General features: G+C 43.4%; 1 protein-coding gene across 2 annotated transcripts in view; it reads right to left on the reverse strand.

The window, feature by feature from the left end:
• Positions 1–7586: 7586 nt before the first annotated feature.
• The window catches only part of LOC119952833 (small glutamine-rich tetratricopeptide repeat-containing protein alpha-like), a 46005-nt gene continuing 31561 nt past the window's right edge, over positions 7587–22030 (reverse strand). Inside the window, exons 7-12 of one of the 2 annotated variants that reach the window (XM_038776347.1) lie at positions 20743–20881; positions 17263–17325; positions 16411–16448; positions 16217–16315; positions 14618–14740; positions 7587–13093 (exon numbers count right to left, since the gene is read on the reverse strand). In XM_038776347.1, the coding sequence (XP_038632275.1) occupies positions 14629–14740; positions 16217–16315; positions 16411–16448; positions 17263–17325; positions 20743–20881 (451 nt within the window). In that variant the 3' untranslated portion in view covers positions 7587–13093; positions 14618–14628. The remainder of the gene's footprint in view (positions 13094–14617; positions 14741–16216; positions 16316–16410; positions 16449–17262; positions 17326–20742; positions 20882–22030) is intronic. The other variant, XM_038776348.1, reaches the window with a different exon arrangement.

The raw sequence follows: 22030 nt of genomic DNA on the forward strand, positions 1-22030 counted from the left end.
GCCGGCTGGGCATTTTCAGAGAACAGTAAAGAGTCACCCACATTGCTGTGGGTCTGGAGTCACCTGTAGACCTGAGGATGGCAGATATCCTGGTCAACCAGGTGTGCTTTATGACAACCAAAGGTATTTTCATACTCATCAGACTAATCTTCAATTCCAGATTCAGTAATTGGACTTAAATTCCATGGTTTTGAACTCACGGGGCTGGTTTAGCACAGGGCTAAATAGCTGGTTTTTAAAGCAGACCAGCAGCGTGGGTTCAATTCCCGTACCAGCCTCCCCGAACAGGTGCCGGAATGTGGCGACTAGAGGGTTTTCACAGTAACTTCATTTGAAGCCTACTTGTGACAAGCAATTTTCATTTCATTTTTTTTCCATTTCATGTCCCTAGAGCATTCGCCTGGACACCTGGATTACAAGTCGAGTGACATTACCGTCTCCCTGATGGGAAATCTTGTTGGAGGTGCTATGCCAGCTGGCATTTTGGGCACAGCTACCCAGAAGAAAAGAAAACAGTTTGACCAGTATTCCTATCTCCCTGTTTTACTGCTATAACAATCTCGCCAAGGCCAGTCCAACAACATACCCTTACATAATGGAAAAGGTCGCGGCTCACAGTGCACAAATTCAAGCCTGGGAACCTACAGACTACTGGCCTGGGTTGAAGCAGCGGGTTTTAAAATCCTGCTGCTTGCTTCCCATTGGGAAAGATCCCGCTCACTCATTAGGGAAGCTCATACCCCACAATAATAATAATTGTTTGTGTCACAAGTAGGCTTACATTAACACTGCAATTAAGTTACTGTGAAAATCCCCCAGTCGCCACATTCCGGCGCCTGTTCGTGTACACAGAGGGAGAATTCAGAATGTCCAAATTACCGAACAGCACATCTTCCGGGACTTGTGGGAGGAAACCGGAGCACCCGGAGGAAACCCATGCAGAGACGGAGAGAATGTGCAGACTCTGCATGGACAGCGACCCAAGCCAGGAATCAAACCCAGGACCCTGGCGCTGTGAAGCAACAGTGCTAACCACTGCATTCCCATGCCACCCCCACCCACCCCCCCCAACAAAGCCCAAGGGAGATCTACTGATTATTGATGGTTGCTCATATACTTCGTGGCCACCATAACATCACCTCCACCACCACCCCCCCACATGTCCATCTCTCCTCCAGCCGCTGTGAGAAAGCCTCTTCTGCTGCTTGCCGATCAGTCTAAGGTCAGTCGAGGGTGGGACCGGATTTGGTGGTGAGAACTGAATTTAGGATCTTTGTTTCCGGAGGGAGCGCTGCAGACTTACTGACACAAATTCCTCTTTGGGGTCTTCTTTGATCGTGGCACCAGCTTCCATCTCAGGATCCGTGTCCCTGTTATCCGGAGGAACGGGCACTGGGTTGGCTTCAAGATGTTGCCTGTACTGTCGCCGGTCACCTCCATGGCTGGTAGCGAGGCTTGCTCAGGGCGAACGTCCTGCTCATGGTACCGTCACGGTACTGTCGCCGGTCACCTCCATGGCTGGTAGCGAGGCTTGCTCAGGGCGAACGTCCTGCTCATGGTACTGTCACGGTACTGTCGCCGGTCACCTCCATGGCTGGTAGCGAGGCTTGCTCAGGGCGAACGTCCTGCTCATGAAGTGGTTCAGGTGTTTCTTTACGACCTTACCCTACACCTACATTTTGTACGGCACTGGTCCCGTTATTTTCATTATAATCTCAGGGACCACGCTGGGGCCATCTCCAAAGTTCCATATGCAAACCCGATCGCCTGTTTCGCAAGTTCTTTCTGTTCTTAAGTCGTAATTACTTTTCTGCTTCTCTTGTTGAGACTCTGCCCTCCCAGCCAGGTTTGGGAATAGTTGGCTTAGTCATGTACAAAGCCGCCTCCCATTGGCGCTGGGGCAATTCCTGCTGTTGTTTGAGGAGTGGTCCCATAGTCGAATAAAAACCGTACCAATTTAGTCTCTACGTATGCCACAGGTTGTTTCTTCATGTGAGTTTCAAGATGCCGTTCTGATGCCATTGGATAGCATGAAGGTTTGGAACTCAGTACTGGTGAAGGCAGTGCCGTCATTGGAAACCAGGATTCTGGTATTCTGTGCATGCAGAAACTGTCGTAATATAATGATTGCAGGGTGGGAGATAGTGGCGCTCATGTGTATCCCTGTTTGGAGTGTGCATCTACCAGGATCAAAAACGGGGAACCCATAAAAGGTCTGGCAAAATCCCCGTGTAGTCCCACCCATGGCTGATCAGGCCACTCCCATGTGTAGAGAGGCTGAGGGAGTTTTTGATTCTCCAGCCACAGTATTTATATGGCCGTTCCAGTTCAGTTTCTGGTCAATGGTAATTCCCCTCCTCCCCCTCCCCACTGTGCAGCATAACTGTTATTTGCCACTTATCAACCCAAGTCTGAATGTTGTCCAAGTCCAGATACATCTGGACACAGGATAAAAGCAAATTACTGCGGATGCTAGAATCTGAAACGAAAGAGAAAATGCTGGAAAACCTCAGCAGGTCTGGCAGCACCTGTAGGGAGAGAAAAGAGCTAACGTTTCGAGTCCAGCTGACCCTTTGTCAAAGCTCGAGCTTTGACAAATAGTCAGTGGACTCGAAATGTTAGCTCTTTTCTCTCCCTACAGATGCTGCCAGACCTGCTGCGATTTTCCAGCATTTTCTCTTTCAGTACGTATGGACACAGACTGCTGATGTACCTCCGGAGTCGCACATGGTACCAAACATTGTGCCATCGTCAGCAAATTAAGCACACAGGATCTTGGTTCAACATCTCAAATGAAAGATGGCACCTCCGACAGTGTAGCATTCTTCACGTCCTCACTAAAATATGAGCCAAGATCATATGCACTCAGATCTCAGGTGGTACTTGAAGCTACGACCTTCTGAATCAGAGGCAAGAGTATCAACTGAGAAAAGGCTGAGAAAATGCTGGCCCAGTATTTTTCGTAGACACTGAAGGATCTGCTGCATATTCCTGGAATTCCGCGGGCAGCACGGTGGCCTAGTGGTTAGCACAACCGCCTCACGGCACTGAGGTCCCAGGTTCGATCCCGGCTCTGGGTCACTGTCCGTGTGGAGTTTGCACATTCTCCCCATGTCTGCATGGGTTTCGCCCCCAAAACCCAAAAATGTGCAGAGTAGGTGGATTGGCCACGCTAAATTGCCCCTTAATTGGAAAAAATAATTGGGTAATCTAAATTTTTAAAAAAAAATTCCTGGAATTCCGTGTCAAACATCCATCTGTTCAAATATTATACTTTGATTACCCCATTTATTTTATTTTCAACATAAAACTCAATTCTATTAACCTAATAGATCACGCATCTATATTTTTATTAATCTCAAACCTGAGATGACAGCCATGTCTTTAAACCTTTCTTTAAAAAGGATTCACTGCAATGGTCAAGGAAGGATTTATTAAGAGCGGCACGGTGGCGCAGTGGTTAGCACTGCTGCCTACAGCGCCGAGAACCCGGGTTCGCTCCTGGGCCTGGGTTACTGACTGTGTAGGGTTTGCATATTCTGCATGGGTCTCACCCCCACAACCCAGAGATGTACAGGTTGGGTGGATTGGCCACGCTAATTGCCCCAGTTGGAGGAAAAAATAATTGGGTACTCAAATTATTTAAAAAAGGATGGATTTTTGTTTCATAAATTTAGAGTACCCAATTTTTTTTTCCCAATTAAGGGGCAATTTAGCATGGCCAATCTACCTACACTGCACATCTTTGGGTTGTGGGAGCAGTGGGTTAGCCCTGCTGCCTCACGGCGCCGAGGTCCCAGGTTCGATCCCGGCTCTGGGTCACTGCCCGTGTGGAGTTTGCACATTCTCCCCGTGTTTGCGTGGATTTCACCCCCACAACCCAAAGCTGTGCAGGGTAGGTGGATTGGCCACACAATTGCCCCGTAATTGGAAAAAATGAATTGGGTACACTAAATTATTATTTTTAAAAAATCTTTGGGTTGTGGGGGCGAGACTTATGCAGACACGGTGAGAATGTGCAAATTTCACGCGGACAATGACCCCCAGGTCCTCGGCGCTGTGAGACAGCAGTGCTAACCACTATGCCCCCATCTTGTTCCAGGATGGATTTATTAAACATAGAAAATAGAAGCAGGTGGAGGCCTCTCGAGCTTGCTGTGTCATGCATTACAATCATGGTTGATCATCAAGTTCAATACCCTCATCCCGTCTTCCCCCCATATCCCATGATCCCTTTAGCCCCAAGAGCTATATCTATTTCAAAGAATTTACAGTGCAGAAGGAGGCCATTCGGCCCACCGAGTCTGCCAACTTAAGCCCACGGCTCCACCCTATCCCTCTAACCCCACCTAACCTTTTGGACACTAAGAGGCAATTTATCATGGCCAATCCACCTCACCTGCAGATCTTTGGACTGTGGGAGGAAACTGGAGCACCCAGAGGAAATGCACACAGACACAGGGAGAAAGTGCAGACGCCGCACAGACAGACACCCAAGGCCAGAATTGAACCCAGGCCCTGGAGGCGTGTGGCAGCAGTGCTAACCACTGTGCCACCGTGCTGCCCTTCTTGAAATTACACAATCTTTTGGCCTCAACTACTTTCTGTGGTAGCAAATTCGACAGATTCACCACTCTCTGCGTGAAGAAATTTCTCCTCACCCTTATCCTTAAACTATGACCCCTAGTTCTGGACTCCCCCACCGTCAGGAACATTCTTTCTGAAACTACTCTGTCTCATCCTGTCAGAATTTTGTACGCTTCTATGAGACCCTTCCCACACTTCTAAACTCCAATGACTATAATCCTAACCGATTTAGTCTCTCCTCATATGACAGTCCTGCCATCCCAGGAATCAGCCTGGTAAACCTTTGCTGCACTCCCTCCATAGCAAGAACATCCTTCCTCAGATAAGGACACCAAAACTGCACACAATACGCCAGGTGTGGCCTCACTAATGCCCTATACAATTGCAGTAAAACATCTCTATTCCTATATTCAAATTTTCTCCCTATGAAGGCCATTTGCCTTCTTTATTGCCTGCTGTACCTGCATCCTTACTTTCAGCGACTGATGCACGAGGACAAGATCTCGTTGTGTATCCACCTCTCAATTGACACCTATTCAAATAATAATCTGCCTATTTTTGCTACCAAAGCAGATAATCTCACATTTACCACATTATACTGCATCTGCCATGCACGGTAGCATAGTGGTTAGCACAATTGTTTCACAGCTCCAGGGTCCCAGGTTCGATTCCAGGCTTGGGTCACTGTCTGTGTGCAGTCTGCACGTTCTCCCCGTGTCTGCGTGGGTTTCCTCCGGGTTCCTCCCACAGTCCAAAGATATGCAGGTTAGGTGGATTGGCTATGCTAAATTACCCTTAGTGTCCAAAATAATCCTTAGTGTTGTGTGGGGTTACTGGGTTATGGGGGTAGGGTGCTCTTTCCAAGAACTGGTGCAGACTCGATGGGCCAAATGGCCTCCTTCTGCACTGTAAATTCTATATACCCACTCACTCAGCCTGTCCAAATCCAGCTGAAGCATCTCTGCATCTTCCTCGCAGCTCACCCTCCCACCCAATTTTGTATCATCTGTAAATTTGCAGAGAATACATTTAGTTTCTCGTCCAAATCATTAATATATATTGTGAACAGTTAGAGTCCCAACACAGATCCCCGCGGTACCCCACTGGTCACTGCCTGCCAATCAGAAAAAGACCCATTTATTCCAACCTTTTGCTTGCTGCCTGCTAACCAGCATTTTATCCATTTCAAGACACTACAAGTAATCCCATCCCCTTGAGCTTTCTTATTTCTGGATGCAGTCCAGTTGGGTGCAGGTTGAATCTCAATTCAATTAACATTGGTGATGGTGGGGTGTATATTTGCATTGAGGCAATACAGGGATTTAAGATGGAGGAGAAAGGTCACAATTGAAAGCTGCCTGCACTTGAAAATGTATCAGTCCAACCAATGTGAAGTCAAGCAATAGCAGCACCCTGTGGTTAGAAAGAGTGTTAACTGCCAGAGCATCCAGCAAAACTGCTTGGCTGAGTAAAAATAACAAGGTCTTGCACCCACACAGAAAGACAAGTTTGGACATGAATGGTGGTTTTAAAGTTCTCATCCTCGTCATCAAATTTCTTGCTGCTTCGTTCCTCCCTCTGTAGCCTCCTCCAGCATACTGCCCTCAGAGATCTCTGCCTATCCCTGGTAGTGGTTCTTATTGAGTTCTCTGCACAAAGGCAGGTCTGACACACTGCTGCAATCTTCAGGTCTGTACGAGTTTTATATGGACTCAAAACGCCGATTCTGTTTCTCACTACAAACTCTGCCGGACCTGCTGAGTTCATCCAGTATTTTCGTTTTTTTCCTGCAATCTTCACCATGTGCAGGGCAAGTAGACAGGTCTCAAACCCAGCCCAGCTGGAACGGGTATCAAGCCAAATGCAGTTGACACCAATCTGACCCACACTGGCTCTTCATCTAACTGACCAACCAGCCCCCTCAAGGAGTCTGAGTTGATGTGACAACATACACATTTTTATTCATGTTGTAGCCTGGAGTGCTGAATAGTGATGGGAAAGGCTCCAATTTTTTTCCATCACAGACTGACCAGGAATCTCAGCCACTCTTTTTTTTAAAATTTAGATTACCCAATTTTTTCTTCCAATTAAGGGTCAATTTAGCGTGGCCAATCCACCTACTCTGCACATTTTTTTGGGTTGTGGGGGTGAAACTAGGCCACCGTGCTGCCCCAGAATCTCAGCCACTCTTACAGCCTGCTGTTGATGTATGTTGGAAGGATTTATAAGTAGATACTCAACCTCTTTGGTCACGTTTCTTCCTCCTAATTTAAAGCCAGAATTGTCCACCCTTGCTTACCCATTGAGAATGTGTTACCAGGACGGCATGTGGCACAGTGGTTAGCATTTCTGCCCTACGGCGCTGAGGACCTGGGTTCGAATCCCGGCCCTGGGTCACTGTCCGTGTGAAGTTTGCACATTCTCCCCATGTCTACGTGGGTTTCACCCACACCCCAAAGATGTGCAGGGTAGGTGGATTGGCCACGCTAGATTGCACCTTAATTTGAAAAGAAAAATAATTGGCTACTCTAAATTTAAAAAAAAAGAGAATGTGTTATTAATCTAAATTCTTGACTATGATGGCGTGGGTCTAGAGTCACAAAAATGCCAGTCCAGGTAGGGACAACAGATTTTTCCCCCTCAAGGACATTAGCAAATTAGTTGGGCTTTTAACGACAAATCGAGAGCTTTTGTATGATAAACATTATTGATTCTAGCTTTTTATTCTCTAGCTGCTCTGATGGGATTTAAATTCATGTTTCTGGTCATCAATAGCGTGCTGCCTCGTTCCAGCATTTTTAATTTTTTGCTGAGAAATATTGCACAATAGTCAAACGTTCTTACTGACCCTAGACTCCGTTTTCAGACATGCAGTACACATGTTAGAGCTTTAGATAAAACCAATGGGCCCAACAATCAGATACTAGTCAGCTGATAACGAGCTTTTCCAATGTTTAAATTCCTGTACGATTTTTTTCAAAACACAAGAACAGAAGATGTTTCTTCACAAGTTCGCATTTTAATGCAGGCATCAAAATTCTCAGTTTAACAGTGACACAGCTACTCCTCCTTTGATTAAAAACACTGATTTAGCACAAACTTCACGGCTCAAAGTAGAACATTTCAGTATTTTTTTTAAAAAACAAACTCATCAACCACAGTAAAAGGAGTCTTCTGCTTATTGATTTGAAGAGCTTTAAATGGCAGTTGTGGTGGATGGAGTTTCTGATGAAAGGTCCATCCCTTTAGCATTGACTTCTCCCTCAAGTGGCTGATTGAGCTGCTGCAGGTTGAGTGTGTGATTTATCAGTTGTCGGAACAGGCTGCATTGTATTTCAATACCACGGGACTCACCCATGACTGATTATTTTGCGGTAACCACTAAAAGCCATTAGAGCAGCCAGCCCATTGGACGTTGGATAGATGTGCTCTCCAAAATGATGCTAAACCAGGCAGGCCAGTAAAGTATTGACTTCCCAATCTGTGCTTGTTTAGCTGATCCCGACTTGGGGTTGCAGTTGTGGCACTTACAGTATAGGAACAGGAATAGGCCACACAGCCCTTGGACTGTTCCTCCATTTAATTCGATCATGGCTCATCCATACTTCCCCATAATTTATCTGCCTGCGTTCCAAATGTCCAAATATTTAACAAAATAAAGGCGTCACCTTGAAAATATTAATTAATCCAGCATCCATAAATCTTTTTGGAGGGATGAAAGAGAATTCCAGATTTCTATGAATTTTTGGTGTGGGAACAAATGCTTCCCGATTTTACACCTAAATATTTTATCTATAATTTTATGATAATGCTCTCTGATTCTGGACTCCTCCACTGGAGGAAATTATTTGTTTCTAAACTATCAAATCTCTAAATCATTTTAAGTACCTGATTAAATCACCCTTCAATTGTCTAACATTAACGGAATACAAGACAATTGTGCCACTTGATCTTATAATTGAATTGGGCTGACTGATCTCTTTCTATACGTGCTATACAATAGTCTATAGGAACCCAATGGCATTATTGTGGTGAATCGATAGGATACCTCTTCTAAGGACCACATATTCATCTCGAGACGCAGTGCCGAAAACTGGACAGAGTACCCAGATGGGGCCCGAGCTCTGAACAACTGTAGTGTCACTTACTCACGTTTGAATTCCAATACCTTCATTAGCCTTAGTACAAAGGAAAGGAAGCAACAGCAGCCAGGGTTCTTGCTCAGGATCTAATGAGCCTCACTGGAAAACGTACATTTTTAAAAAAATTTAGATTACCCAACTATTTTTTTCAATTAAGGGGCAATTTAGCCTGGCCAATCCACCTACTCTGCCCGTCTTTGGGTTGTGGGGGCAAAATCCACGCAGACACGAGAAGAATGTGCAAACTCCACATGGACAGTGACCCAGAGCCGGGATCGAACCTGGGACCTCAGCGCCGTGAGGCAGCTGTGCTAATCACTCGACCACCGTGTTGCCCTGAAAAACGTACATATCGGTTCCAAGCAAAGTAGGATTGGGATCTGGAGAATGACAATCGGAGTTGGATGCTCCTGGGCAACCCGGTGTTTGTGGATCCGTTAGCTGCGTTTTATTGCATTGCAGCCTTGGCAAAGGTAAGAAAATTGGAGGGGAAAACGTGAGAGGGGCGCCAGGTTTCAAAGCCACATTCCAAACAAAATGGAACAGTTTTCTAAACACAAATGCCACAACAAACTGAACTGCAGTACAGAATTATACTCGTTACTGTTTCACATGACATTAAAGTCGCCATAGTTCCAGAGGACCATAGGCTGCACTCCCCTTTGAAAGAGGGAGCAGACTGGTGGTGATTTAACCCGAGGGTTGGCACACCTCAGGCGAGGGACAAGGTTGAGAAGGAGGGGCCTTCATGGTAACCTCAGCCAGTACAAGAATTGAACCCACACTGTTGGCATCGCTCCGCATCACGAACCAGCTGTCCAGCCAACTCAGATAATCGACCTCTCACCATTTTACATAATGAGTCCAAAATATAAAATATCAGATGTTTGTCAACAGTTAGGACATCACTGTTTTACATAATGAGGTTCTGACTCATGAACAATAGTCTGATATGTTATATTTTGGACTCTTGTGTGGATGAAACAAACATTGCACCACTCCACCCAACATTTTTCTTTAAAAATAATACAAATCTATCAAGGAAGGTTACTCTGGGGTAGCAGTATATTTACGATAAATTATTAACTTGCATATCTACAAATGGAAAACTATCTACCATTAATGGGCTGAAAGTCTGCTTAAATATTCACTTTGGGTGGTTGCACTTAACTGCTAATTACACAAAATGTTATCAAGGAACTTGAGAAGTTGCACTTATGTGGATTCAGTTGCCAAGAATAAGCGTTTTTGTTAAACGAGAAAAATAACAAACGTTTACAATTCATCAATTCTTAGGATATTAAAGTATTGTGGACCAAGAAGATGTTACTCAGAAACCCCAGGAAACTTTTTTTTAAAATTTAGAGTTACCAATAATTTTTTTCCAATTAAGGGGCAATTTAGCATGGCCAATCCACCTACCCTGTACATCTTTAGGTTGTGGGGGCGAAACCCACGCAAACACGGGGAGAATGTGCAAACTCCACACGGACAGTGACTCAGAGCCGGGATCGAACCTGGGACCTCGGCGCCGTGAGGCAGCAGGGCTAACCCACTGCGCCACCGTGCTGCCCAGAAACTCTATCTTAACCACATTTTGATATTTTTTCTTTGCTGGTCTGTCCTGTTTGCATGTTCAGAGCCAGATAGTTTAGAAAAGGCTATTTGTAGCACTGTGTTCCTTTGCTAGATATACCTAGGCCAGAACATCAGGATCGGTTAGTATTTAAAACTTATGGAGATGTAAATAAATGAGACCATGGACTTCACTCATGGCCCTTCAGAGACTCCTAAGATGACAAATATTTGGGACACCCAGGCCTTAGAACAGATCTTACTCGCAAAATCAGCTGGTATGGTGACCGAATAAGTCAAATTCAATTGTTATGACAGGGCATTCCAGGCTCCCTTTTCAAACCAAGATATTACTGATTGCATTCTGAGATCCAATAAGTTTAGAATGAATTAATTGGAGCCATTAGTTAACTATTGACTGGATAATCAAATTTATGTACAGGGACTTTTATTGACATTTTGGGTTTGCATCATTTATTTTTCCATCAAAAGTGCAAACAAGCGAAGTTGGCTATGTGGCACAGGTTAAATATATGTGCACAAAAAGGACACCAAAACACTTCCATGAATACCGTATGCATATTAAAAGTAGATTTCATAGTTGTGCAGAAATATAAGTATTACCCGAAAAAAAAAAGAAATATGCTGTCAAAGCTTTGTCTTGTCCAATGTTGGAGATACCCACCTGTCCCAGGGTAATACGAGGTAGACCTGGGCAACAGAGTGACGCTGTCTATTTCAAGATGCTGCTGTGCAGTAGCAACACAAGTGGTAAGAGCATTTTGCTGACCACACAAATGTGGCACATGAATTTCAGTGCCAGTGTGATGCCAGGTATGACCGCTGGATTGTAACAAACAGCACGTCACTTCAGTTGTTCACAAGAGGCAAACTACTGGCTGTAGTCAATCAGCCCGTGTTTGCAAAACTTCAGAACAGTGTCCAACATTAGATGTGATTCCACAATTGGACAACACTTACTAAACAATCCCATTTAAGCTAAGAATTATACTAGCAACTTCAGATCATCAGTTGGACTCGCAACAGCACTGACTTATGCATGCCAGAAGTTACATATATTCACAAATAGAGCCTGTTCCTTTGTGGACAGAAAGAACTTGTTCACACAGTGGACCCTTTTCACCCGAACAAAAACCTGGGCCTAACCATTCCCTCGTCCATTCCACATGGCAATGCCTTGACTAAAGTCAACTTGCCTGGTGTGAACTTAAACTAAAGCAGTTTTCCTTAAATAAATTTAGAGTACCCAATTTTTTTTTTCTCCAATTAAGGAACAATTTAGCATGGCCAATCCATCTACATGCACATCTTTTTTGGGTTGTGGGGGTGAGACTCAAGCAGACAGGTAAATGTGCAAATTGCAGGCGGACAGTGACCCAGGGCCCGGATCAAACCGGGTCCTCGGCGCCGCGAAGCAGCAGTGCTCCCCACTGCGCCTCTGTGCTGCCCCTAAAAGCTTGGCAGTTAACTGTTCCTTGGTACATTCTCCATGGTAATGCTTCTACCAGAATCCACTTGCCAACCAATCAGCACCCCTTCTCATGCAGGATAAAGTGTTGTCTCTTTAAGATGTGGTATTCTTGTGATTCTGTCCTGATGAGTGCAAGATGAAAAGCTTTGACAGCATGCCTCTTTTTTTCAACAATACTCAAGTTCTGTACTACCAAATGACTATGGAAATTTAAGCTCAACGTCTTGAGTGATTGAAGTAGAAATTTTCCCATTCTATTTGTTCTCCCCTTTCATGAGCAATTATTGGCTACAAACACTGGCTGCTAATGAAGGCCTTTTATTCCTATAGCTAGAACAATGCATATTACATGCTCAATCCTCAGAAAATGTGAGGTTTTGGTTGTGCTGGAAACAGTTGCTGCTGTCCCAAACAGCTGACACTACCATACTAGCACGCTTCATCAATCATAAGTAGTCAATTAGATTTTGAGTAATATTTGGATTCTTTTCCCTGCCCCGCATGCATGCACGCTGCTTCTGGAGTCCACCCTGCAAAAGCACGCCCTAAAATACATCAGCTACAAACCAGAAGTTGACCTCAGTTCAGTCGAGCTGGTAACATTAGTAACTTCTCAAACAACTGCCACTGAGAAAAGTTGCACCATTTCACTCCCGGGGCCAATTTAAGATTCATGTTCACCGTTTCTCTTTTTCAAACAGTTACGTTTAAAGAGACTACGCACAAATTCTTCTGCTATTATTTTCATAACATCTTCTGCGACGTTAAAAAGCCTACATGGATGAAAAACACAAGTGATGTTGGTCACACTGTAAGCTGAATTAGTCTGTATTTATACATATGGCTTCTGCTGTTCCAGTCTCCTCCACAGACAAAATGCTGGGAAAAAAAAATGTTTCAGACAAAAAAAAAATTCTTATGGGAAATGTCAGTGTTGAGAAGGCGAGATATGGAGCCATTGCTGTTAGCTTCTGTTGTTTTTAAGAAGAACAGTAGAATCGTACACGATCACAGACTTTCTGGAGAAGCTATCGAGCAGCTAGGTGTTCCTCCGTGAACAAAAAACTTAGAATCACAGAAAGCTCAATACATAAATTCCACAAAACGGTCAATTAGTGGTTTTTGCAAGCTTGAAACCCAGTTTTTTTTAATTCTGTATTTAAAGTTGTCAGCTCTCCGCTTTAAGGATCCGCCTGAACATGCAAGTGACAGTACAAATCATTACTTCAAGTTCCTGATGGCCAAAGTGAAGAACAAACGACCTCAAACCCTCAAGGGTTGGACTGACGCTCATCTCCTGTAAAGATTAACATCCAAAAATTAATTCACGCACAAAATTTTATTTGAAGAACTTCAGGTTTCCAGTAACAAACAGGCCACCTTATTGATGTTTTTTAAAAAGGCATTATTTTCCCCCACCTTCCTGATGATGCAGCTACACTGGCAAGTCACCTTCTTTCATGCTGTGTTACAGGCCATTCCTTCATTAGCAAGAGTCTGCAGACTATTTAATTATGGAGGGCCTCACAACCATGCCCAACTTGTGCTCATATGTCGGCCATGCACACCTACTTTCCAGCTCTGAGTGGAATTAATTGGAAGCAGGATACTTGGACAAGGACAGACCACTACCATTATCATGACTGCGACTAGTTAAGTCAGTTCAGGCATGAGCCAGTAAAATGTGAAAATGCATAGGTGAGCAATAATTGAAAGCCTTAACATTTCCAATTCTAAGACGCTGAATGACCTATGGCTTCTCAGGGTTTTCAATCTATCACTCCCTTAAATTCTAATGTTGCTTTTTTTTCTTTCTCTCCTGTTTTTCCAGTGTGTTTGAAGATTAGACATGCTGTCTTTGTACTACACATTTACTTTTAAAAGTAAATTTACCGTGGGGCAGCAAGGTAGCACAAGTGGCTAGCACTGTGGCTTCACAGTGCCAGGGTCCCAGGTTCGATTCCCCGCTGGGTCACTACCTGTGAGGAGTCTGCACGTTCTCCCCCTGTCTGCGTGGGTTTCCTCCGGGTGCTCCGGTTTCCTCCCACAGTCCAAAGACATGCAGTTTAGGTGTATTGGCCATGATAAATTGCCCTTAGTGACAAAAAACGTTAGGAAGGGGTTATTGGGTTACAGGGATAGGGTGGAAGTGAGGGCTTAAGTGGGTCGGTGCAGACTCGATGAGCCAAATGGCCTCCTTTTGCACTGTATGTTCTATGTATTCAGGCAAGACACTAAACAAGATGATGCTAATGGATTTGTTAAGACACTGAAGAATAAGAATAAGGTCCCAGATAAGGCCCTGCCTCATCTCTTCAGTTAAACTGTTTTGTGCAAGTTCATCTGTCAACAGCTTACAATGATGCAACATTTTGAAGATAAAATATCCTTTGCTGTTTTGAAGAGGAACAAAAAGCCCTGTGGAAGGGTTAAAAGGCAACTAAATACTTGGTCATAGAGATTTTCAGCAGGTTTTTAAAATGTAGGAAGAAATAAAGGGGCCAAGGGGTTATGCAGAGCTCCAGATAGGAGAAATAAGAAGCTTCTACCTTAGTTTGATCTTTGTTTCATCTTATAAACCCTACAATTATAGTGACTTTTGCACATTTGACTCTCTGCAACTCAAGTACTTTGTATTCACACTGGCTTTTTGCCAACTGCAAACTGACTAAAAATGTACCCCTTACAACCGTTTTAATTTTTTAAAAAATCAATGAAACTTTGAATCAGGCTTCCTGGCTGACAATGCTGTTTTCTCACATTCCTGAAGTCAGCTTCTGCATTTACCTACATCTCCAACTCACTGACAAACAGCACTCACGTTGTCTCCTGTTAGGACTGTTCCTCATTGCTGGCACTGGGGGTTCGGCTCCGGATTTGGCTCCGTAACTGTTCAATTAGCTCTGGATTCTGCTGCTGCATCTGCTGTGCAAACTGCTGTCCTCTGGATTCAAGGAAAAAATAAAGAAGCTACTCACATTAGAAATGTGACATGATATTTGTGGACTGTTTGTCACTCCCTACTCCCTTCCCCCCACCACCCCAACATACTTCCCATCGGACATCTGAAAATAACACTGACAACAGCTGGGGACTAAGCAATCTGATATAGATCAATATCCCATAAAATTTTACCTGACTTGCTCAGAGGGTATTACAATTTTGTGTGCAAGTCCAGAGGCAGTCAACACAGAACATACAGTGCAGAAGGAGGCCATTTGGCCCATCGAGTCTGCACCGACCCACTTAAGTCCTCACTTCCACCCTATCCCCGTAACCCAATAACGCCTCCTAAACTTTTTGGACACTAAGGGCACTTTAGAATGTCCAATCCACCTAACCTGCACGTCTTTGGACTGTGGGAGGAAACCGGAGCACCCAGAGGAAACCCATGGGGAGAACATGCAGACTCCGCACAGACAGTGATTGAGCAGGGAATCGAACCTGGGAATCTGGCACCGTGAAGCCACAGTGCTAACCAATATGCTACCGTGCTGCCCCTAAACATGACAGCTTTTGAACTTTTGAGCTGAGATGGCATTTTTTGAAACAGGTAATCTTGCATGGCAGCGCAAGGTATCTGGAGATAGTAAGTGACCCAAACAAAACCATGAGAGTAGATGGTCACCACAGGTATTCATCTTGCAATTCAACACGGTTTCAAATTAATAACACAGGAGAGCCTACAAGCAAAGAAGCAGTTTCTAGTTACATAGGTTCTTTTACGTCAGCTGGGTCCACAGACATTCGCATTAAATGAAAGCCGAAAGGGCTGGCAATCAGACACCACAGATTTAAGTTGACTGGCAAAAGAACAAGAGGGGGTAGGAGACAGCCTTCTCAAAGAAATACACAGCAAGTTACTGTGACCTAGAATGTACTGCCTGAAAGGGTGGTGGAACTGGTTTCAATAGTAACATTCAAAAGTGAACTGGACAAATGATCTAAAGAAAAATATTTGCAAGGCTATCAGGAAAAGGGAGTGGGGTATTAATGGGATAGTTACAAAAAAGCTTGTCATAAGCATGATGGTCCAATTATACAGTGGATGGTTCTCTGCTGCATCCAAGTACAAAAGATTGAGGGTGATCTAATTGATGTGTTTATGGCACTTAAAGGAGTTGACAGGATAGAAAGAAGAAAAACAATTACTCTCACAGGCTGTCCTATGTGCATACATGTGGATAAAATTGGCAATAGACAGGAAGGGACAATATGGATTTTTTAAAAGAGCAACAATAAAGTGGAAGGAGATGAAAGGTGATCAGTAAATCTTTGGAATCCTTCAAGGATGGAAATAAAAGCAGCAAGTGGAACTTCATGTGCAGAGAGATGGACAGTTGACCTTTAGTTGCAAGCTTATTACAAGAGTTGTTTAACTTGTAAAGGCAGGAGGGGCAAGAATGAAAAGCAAACTCACGCTTGGATGAGGCCTGCAATATCATTGCCTCCTCCTGCAGCAGGTCCTGCTCCGCCACCTCCTACTGGACCATAGGACCCAGACATCATTCCAGACATTCTGTCCAACAGAATTTGAAAACAACTCATTAAATGAATACACAAACGTCAGAATTAACAGTAACTAAGAAATAAACTATTAAACGAGAAACTTACAATTGTTGTACTTGCGAATTCTGCATTAGATTTGATGCCTAAAAGAGGAAATCATTCAGACATCATTTAAGTCAACTAAAATTATTTCTTGTATCTGTGTTTTATTTTTACATAATTAAATAACTTTTTTGCAGATCAAGTTTTGCGTTTTACAAGATGCAAATTACATTTAAAGTGAAGAGCTTGTTACTTGATGTGATACTCTCCTATTTGTAGGGCTGGTCTTCCAATCTAATTTGAAGCTTAGAACGCTGAGTCTGCCTCCTTGTTACATTGCTGAGATGATGTATTGTTACTTGGCTATACTGGCTACCAATGCATTATTGGAACACGTGCTTAGTGTTGGCAATATGTTCAATTCACCACCATGATCTGCTCCCAATTATCCACCAACATGTGTACACCCGGACTTCACCCTATTGTGGTTTGGCACTACTACTCAACCCCAGTTGCAACCCAAAATTGGAAGTAAAAAAAAAATGGAATCAAGCGGTGACAGCATCAGAAAGTACAAGTGGACACAGCAGAAAGATTTCACACTTGCTCCGGACAGAAATCCTAGAGACAACATCTCCCACCAAGGCCTGTTGGAGGAATACCAGGAAAGAAATGATCCCTCTGCGAGACTGGCAAGTAATCAGGCAAATTGTCCATCTCAGCCAAATGGAAAACAGCCAAAATGCTGGCCAGAGAGCAGTAGTGGGATGTATTAATGGCACGGAATTTCTTCACCCAACGGGGCAATGTTACTTGGGGGCAAGTGGTCTTGTAAAGGGGCAATTGTCCAGGAAAATATAAACATAAAATCATAAAAAGGAGCAGGTAAAAAGAGAAACCAAGCAGCAAAATTACCATATTCATGAAGCCCGGGTTATTCAGTAAACTTGCCAGATCGAACCCACCGCTGCCTCCTGTCTGGGGGAAAAAGAAAAATACTCTGTGAGCTAAAGTGAGAGGTCATGTTTTTGTGTGGAATGGGGAGGGAGGACTGACATCAAGTCGAGGGCAAACACACCCTGGAGGACACTTCCACTCAACCGTATGGTGAAACCATCTCCCAATTCAATTGCCAAGTCAGCTGCCAAGCTTGAAATGCAATAGTGAATTTTTCTCTACTATTCTCAAATAGAACCATCCCATTTTGGATAGGAGAAAAAAAACAGCGTCCAACTCCTGTTCAACGAGGTGCAAGATACTTGAACTTTATCAATCCCCTCTGCTGTTCCCATATTCTCCCCCTCTCTGTTGCTCCCAGCTGAAAGAATATCAAGTATAACATTTTCCCATCAACAAAAAAAAAAGTGAGTTGCAGACGCTATTCCCTTTAAGTTGGCATAGCTACGCAGCAACCAAATACACGGGTGGTTGAATAGCCTACTCCTGTTCCTGTGTTCCTAAGTTGGCCCCATTAAGCATCTGCTGGTATACACAAAAAAATTAAAGTGTCCCCACCACATTAAAATAAACAGGCCGCACATGACAAAAGAAAATTAGAGTGAGGTTGTTTGCAAAGTAATGAGCACAAAGTGGCAGCGTGTTTAAGCCCGTACTGGAATGACAGAAAAAAGCAGACTCCTCTATCACTACACTTGTAGATTTCAGGATTCATTCCACTACTGAACAACAGCTTGCAGTTATATAACTCCTTTCAAATAGCAAATGCCCAAAACAGGTTTGGGAGGGAGGAGTAAAAGAAAAGGACAACAAAAGAGATTAAAAGGGATAAAGGATCAGGAGAGGTGACCAAAGGCTTGAATAACGAGTCTGGTTTTGAGCCAAAAGCAGCTGCGGAGAGTTTTGGGCAGAATGTTCCAGGGGAGTAGCCTAGGAGTTTAACCTAGGAGTCTTGAATGGCACGCAAAAATGACTAGTTGGTGAAAGAGAATCTACTTCTAACATGATTGGGTGAGTCACATTTGCTCAGATCCCCAATGGCACTCACGTAATTTCAAAATACTTGTGAAATGTTGGTGTTATTTTGGGCAGCACGGTGGCGCAGTGGTTAGCACAGCTGCATCATGGCGCCGAGGTCCCAGGTTCGATCCCGGCTCTGGGTCACTGTCCGTGTGGAGTTTGCACATTATCCCCGTGTTTGCGTGGGTTTCACACCCACAACCCAAAGATGTGCAGGGTAGGTGGGTTGGCCACACTAAATTTCCCCATAATTCGTAAAAATAAAATTGTGCACTCTAAATTTATTCAAAAAAAATGTTGTGTTATTTAATACTTTGCATGTTAAGTGTAGATTTTGAGTTCATATGAAAAGGATTATACAGAACCCACAATGCAGGGTACATGCCACAGGAGACTTCTCCCACTCTAATTACCTATTAGCCTGACCATGTATCCAATATTTCTATCCAGTCCCAGTGCTCCACACCAACCCCATCCCCACAACAGTATAAGTCTGATCCTATTTCCAGTTCTCTCTAGCTTTGACAGAGTCATCCAGACTCGAAACGTTAGCTCCCTTCTCTCGCCACAGATGCTGTCAGACCTGCTGAGATTGTCCAGTATTTTCTGTTTTTGTTCCAATGTTTGTTTGTCCCTCATATAAACATCAAGCCTCCCATGAAGAATCTCTGCTTCAACTATTCTTACCATGCCCAGTGGAAAAAAATTGTTCAGAAATTATTTTAGATCTGTTAGTGACCATCTTATATATATATATATATATATATCTGTCCTCATCATGGACTCATCCACAACTGGAAATAGCTTCTCCAAATCCATCCCATCAAACCCCTTCATGGTTACAAATCATCACTATCATGTCACCTCTAATCCAGAATAGTAACATATATAGAAACATCCTTGTGCATTTTTTTTTGCACTTCCTCCAGTCCTTTCATTTCCTTTCCAAAAAGACAATGCTGCAAAATCTAAGCAGGTCTGGCAGCATCTGGAGGGAGAGAAAAGAGCTAATGTTTCGAGTCCAGAAGACCCTTTGTCAAAGCTTGTCAAGCTTTGACAAAGGGTCATCTGGACTTGAAATGTTAGCTCTTTCCTCTCCCTACTGATGCTGCCAGACCTGCTGAGATTTTGCAGCATTGTCTTTTTGGTTTCAGATTCCAGCTTCCGCAGTAATTTGCTTTTTTTCTTCAATATCCTTTCACTGGTGTGGAGACCACACTTCAATTGTGGACTAACAAGATGTTATCTCCCTACTTTTGTAGTCTGTTCCTCCAGAAACGAACCCAAGTAAATAGTTTGCAAGTGTTATGGCATCATCTTGCATTGGTGCTTTTAGTTCTTTACGTTTTTAAAAATTTATTAGGATCCAATTCTTTTTTTTCCAATTAAGGGGCAATTTAGCATGGCCAATGCACCTATCCTGCTCATCTTTTTGGGTTGTGGGGATGAGACCCACGCAAACACAGTTTAGTTCTTTATGGATCTATATTTTGCATACTTATTTCCTCTACCCCATTTAGTTTCTCACTTTTCATGGTGTCTTTTAGACCTCTTACCAGAACCAACCTTCTAGCAGGATAAAAATAGGTTCAGATGTGCCTTATATACAGCTCAACAAGTGCTGAATTGTTCCTCTCAACCACTGAATAATTGTGTCATTGAACATCCTTACTACCTCAGCACAGACAAGGAAGGGAGTCAAACCTGGGAATTTGCTAGTTACTCAATGCTACACTGGACAGAGGATTTTTCTGTCGAGTCAGTCTGAAGTACCTTGCTTCTGAATTTGTCATGAAGACCAGCTCTACTTTATTTCTGTTCTGCATGCAGCAAGCACAACTCAAGTGGTCATACTTCTAAAATTCCGTTGTAGATTCTAAATCATGCACATAATCATACAGCATCTATAAAGCGCATTTCTGAATAATTCGAACAGCTATTTCTAAAAAAAATAGACACATAAAACTGTGTTGTATGCTAAAAGTGGCAGAATGTTTGCTTTGCACTGCCAGTTGAGTGAATTCTGTCCTAAAGAGAAGTGGCTCCCAGGCCAATCTGGAATAGGCATTTCATTCTACAGAGTTGCTCTGAAGTGGTTAGTAGCAAATGCCTATTTCTTTATCTGGGTACCTCCATTCAGGAAAAGATATGACATTTAGATTTGACTTTTAAAAACATTCAAAGACTTAAAAAGTCAGAGAAATTGAGAATATAGAATGAAGGACTACTTGGACTTGAAAGTACTCTCTCCTCACTTCACAGAACTGCAGAAATAAAATTGCACTCGCGTTACTGCAGATAAAGGCCCTCAAATGGATTTCAGACAGTATCTAGCTTTCATGCAAATTTAAAATCTTGCATGCTCACAGGATTACACAATAATAGGAGCAGATCCTTATTTCATTTTCCAGCACTTACTGGACTTGGCGCATCCTTGATCTTCTGTTCTGCTATACTGAGGTTTGCTTTGTATGATTCGTTTTCAGGGTCCAGCTCCAGGGCCTTCTTGTAGTAATCAACTGCCTCACTATATTTGTTCAGACTAACCAGGGCCAACCTGAAATGAATCAAATCGATTAACTTTTATCCAGGTGGAAAAGCATTCTGTATCCTTAGAAAATGCAATATCGCTGCAGAACCATGTAGAAATTCTGAACTGTTCAAATTTCAGGATGGGCATGACAGGATTTTAAAAAGTTGGGGGGGGGGGGGGGGGGGGGGGGGGAAAGAGAATGCTTGCATTTATAAGGCATTTATTTATCACAGCCAAGCCCTTCACATCCAATGTGAACTGTGGACCGCGTGAAAAGCTGAGAGGGAAGGCGAAAGCTGACAAAGCAGAACTTAAGTTTGTGACTGAATGGGGAGCGAAAGGTACAACATCCTTTTTCCTTGCCCAAAAGCCACTTTTGACATTTTGTATCAAAATTTCACAAAACAAAACCAACCCATGTATTGAAAATTACAACAGTAACATTAACCCCAGTAACAGGAATACAACCCAAACAATGCCCCCCCCCCCCCCCCCCCCCAACCACTGGTCCCGTCCCCCACTAACAACTAACAATGACCAATTCCTTAAAGTGCAATGTGAAAGACCGGCAGCTACAGTGGAACCCTTTGATCGACCCCCTCACTGTGAACGTAACCTTCTCGAGGTGCAAAAACTTCCATGTCTAGTAGCCACGCCGAGGCACGAGGTGGTGTTGCCCGTCTCCAGCTCAGCAGAATTCACCTCCGTGCAATCAACAAGGTGAACGCCAGGGCATCCGCATATGTCCTCAGCTCCGGCTGGTTCGACACCCCAAATATAGCTACCAGCGGACAGGGCTCTACAATATTTAGGATTGCCGATGTGGCCATGGGGCAATTTAGCATGGCTAATCCACCTAACCTGCACATCTTTAGACTGTAGGAGGAAACCAAGTGTATGTAAATAAAATAAAAGTTTGCATTAATCAATTCTTGAATTCAGTTCTGGGTCAAGGTCAGATATAGGTTTGCAGTTTTGCAGCAATCCAATTTGAACTTTTCAAACATTTGAGTTAAAAAAAAAATTTCTTTCAAACTTGGTTAAGTGACAACATTGAAATCGGTTTGAAGGGGAAAAAAGGACATAGGAAAAAGATTTTGATCAGAAAAGTTAACTATTTCAACAGGCAATTGTTTTTAAATTGCCCAGAAACTTGAGAGTCTATGATTATAT

This window comes from Scyliorhinus canicula, chromosome 18 (assembly GCF_902713615.1).
Source record: "Scyliorhinus canicula chromosome 18, sScyCan1.1, whole genome shotgun sequence".
Classification (NCBI taxonomy): Eukaryota; Metazoa; Chordata; class Chondrichthyes; order Carcharhiniformes; family Scyliorhinidae; genus Scyliorhinus; species Scyliorhinus canicula.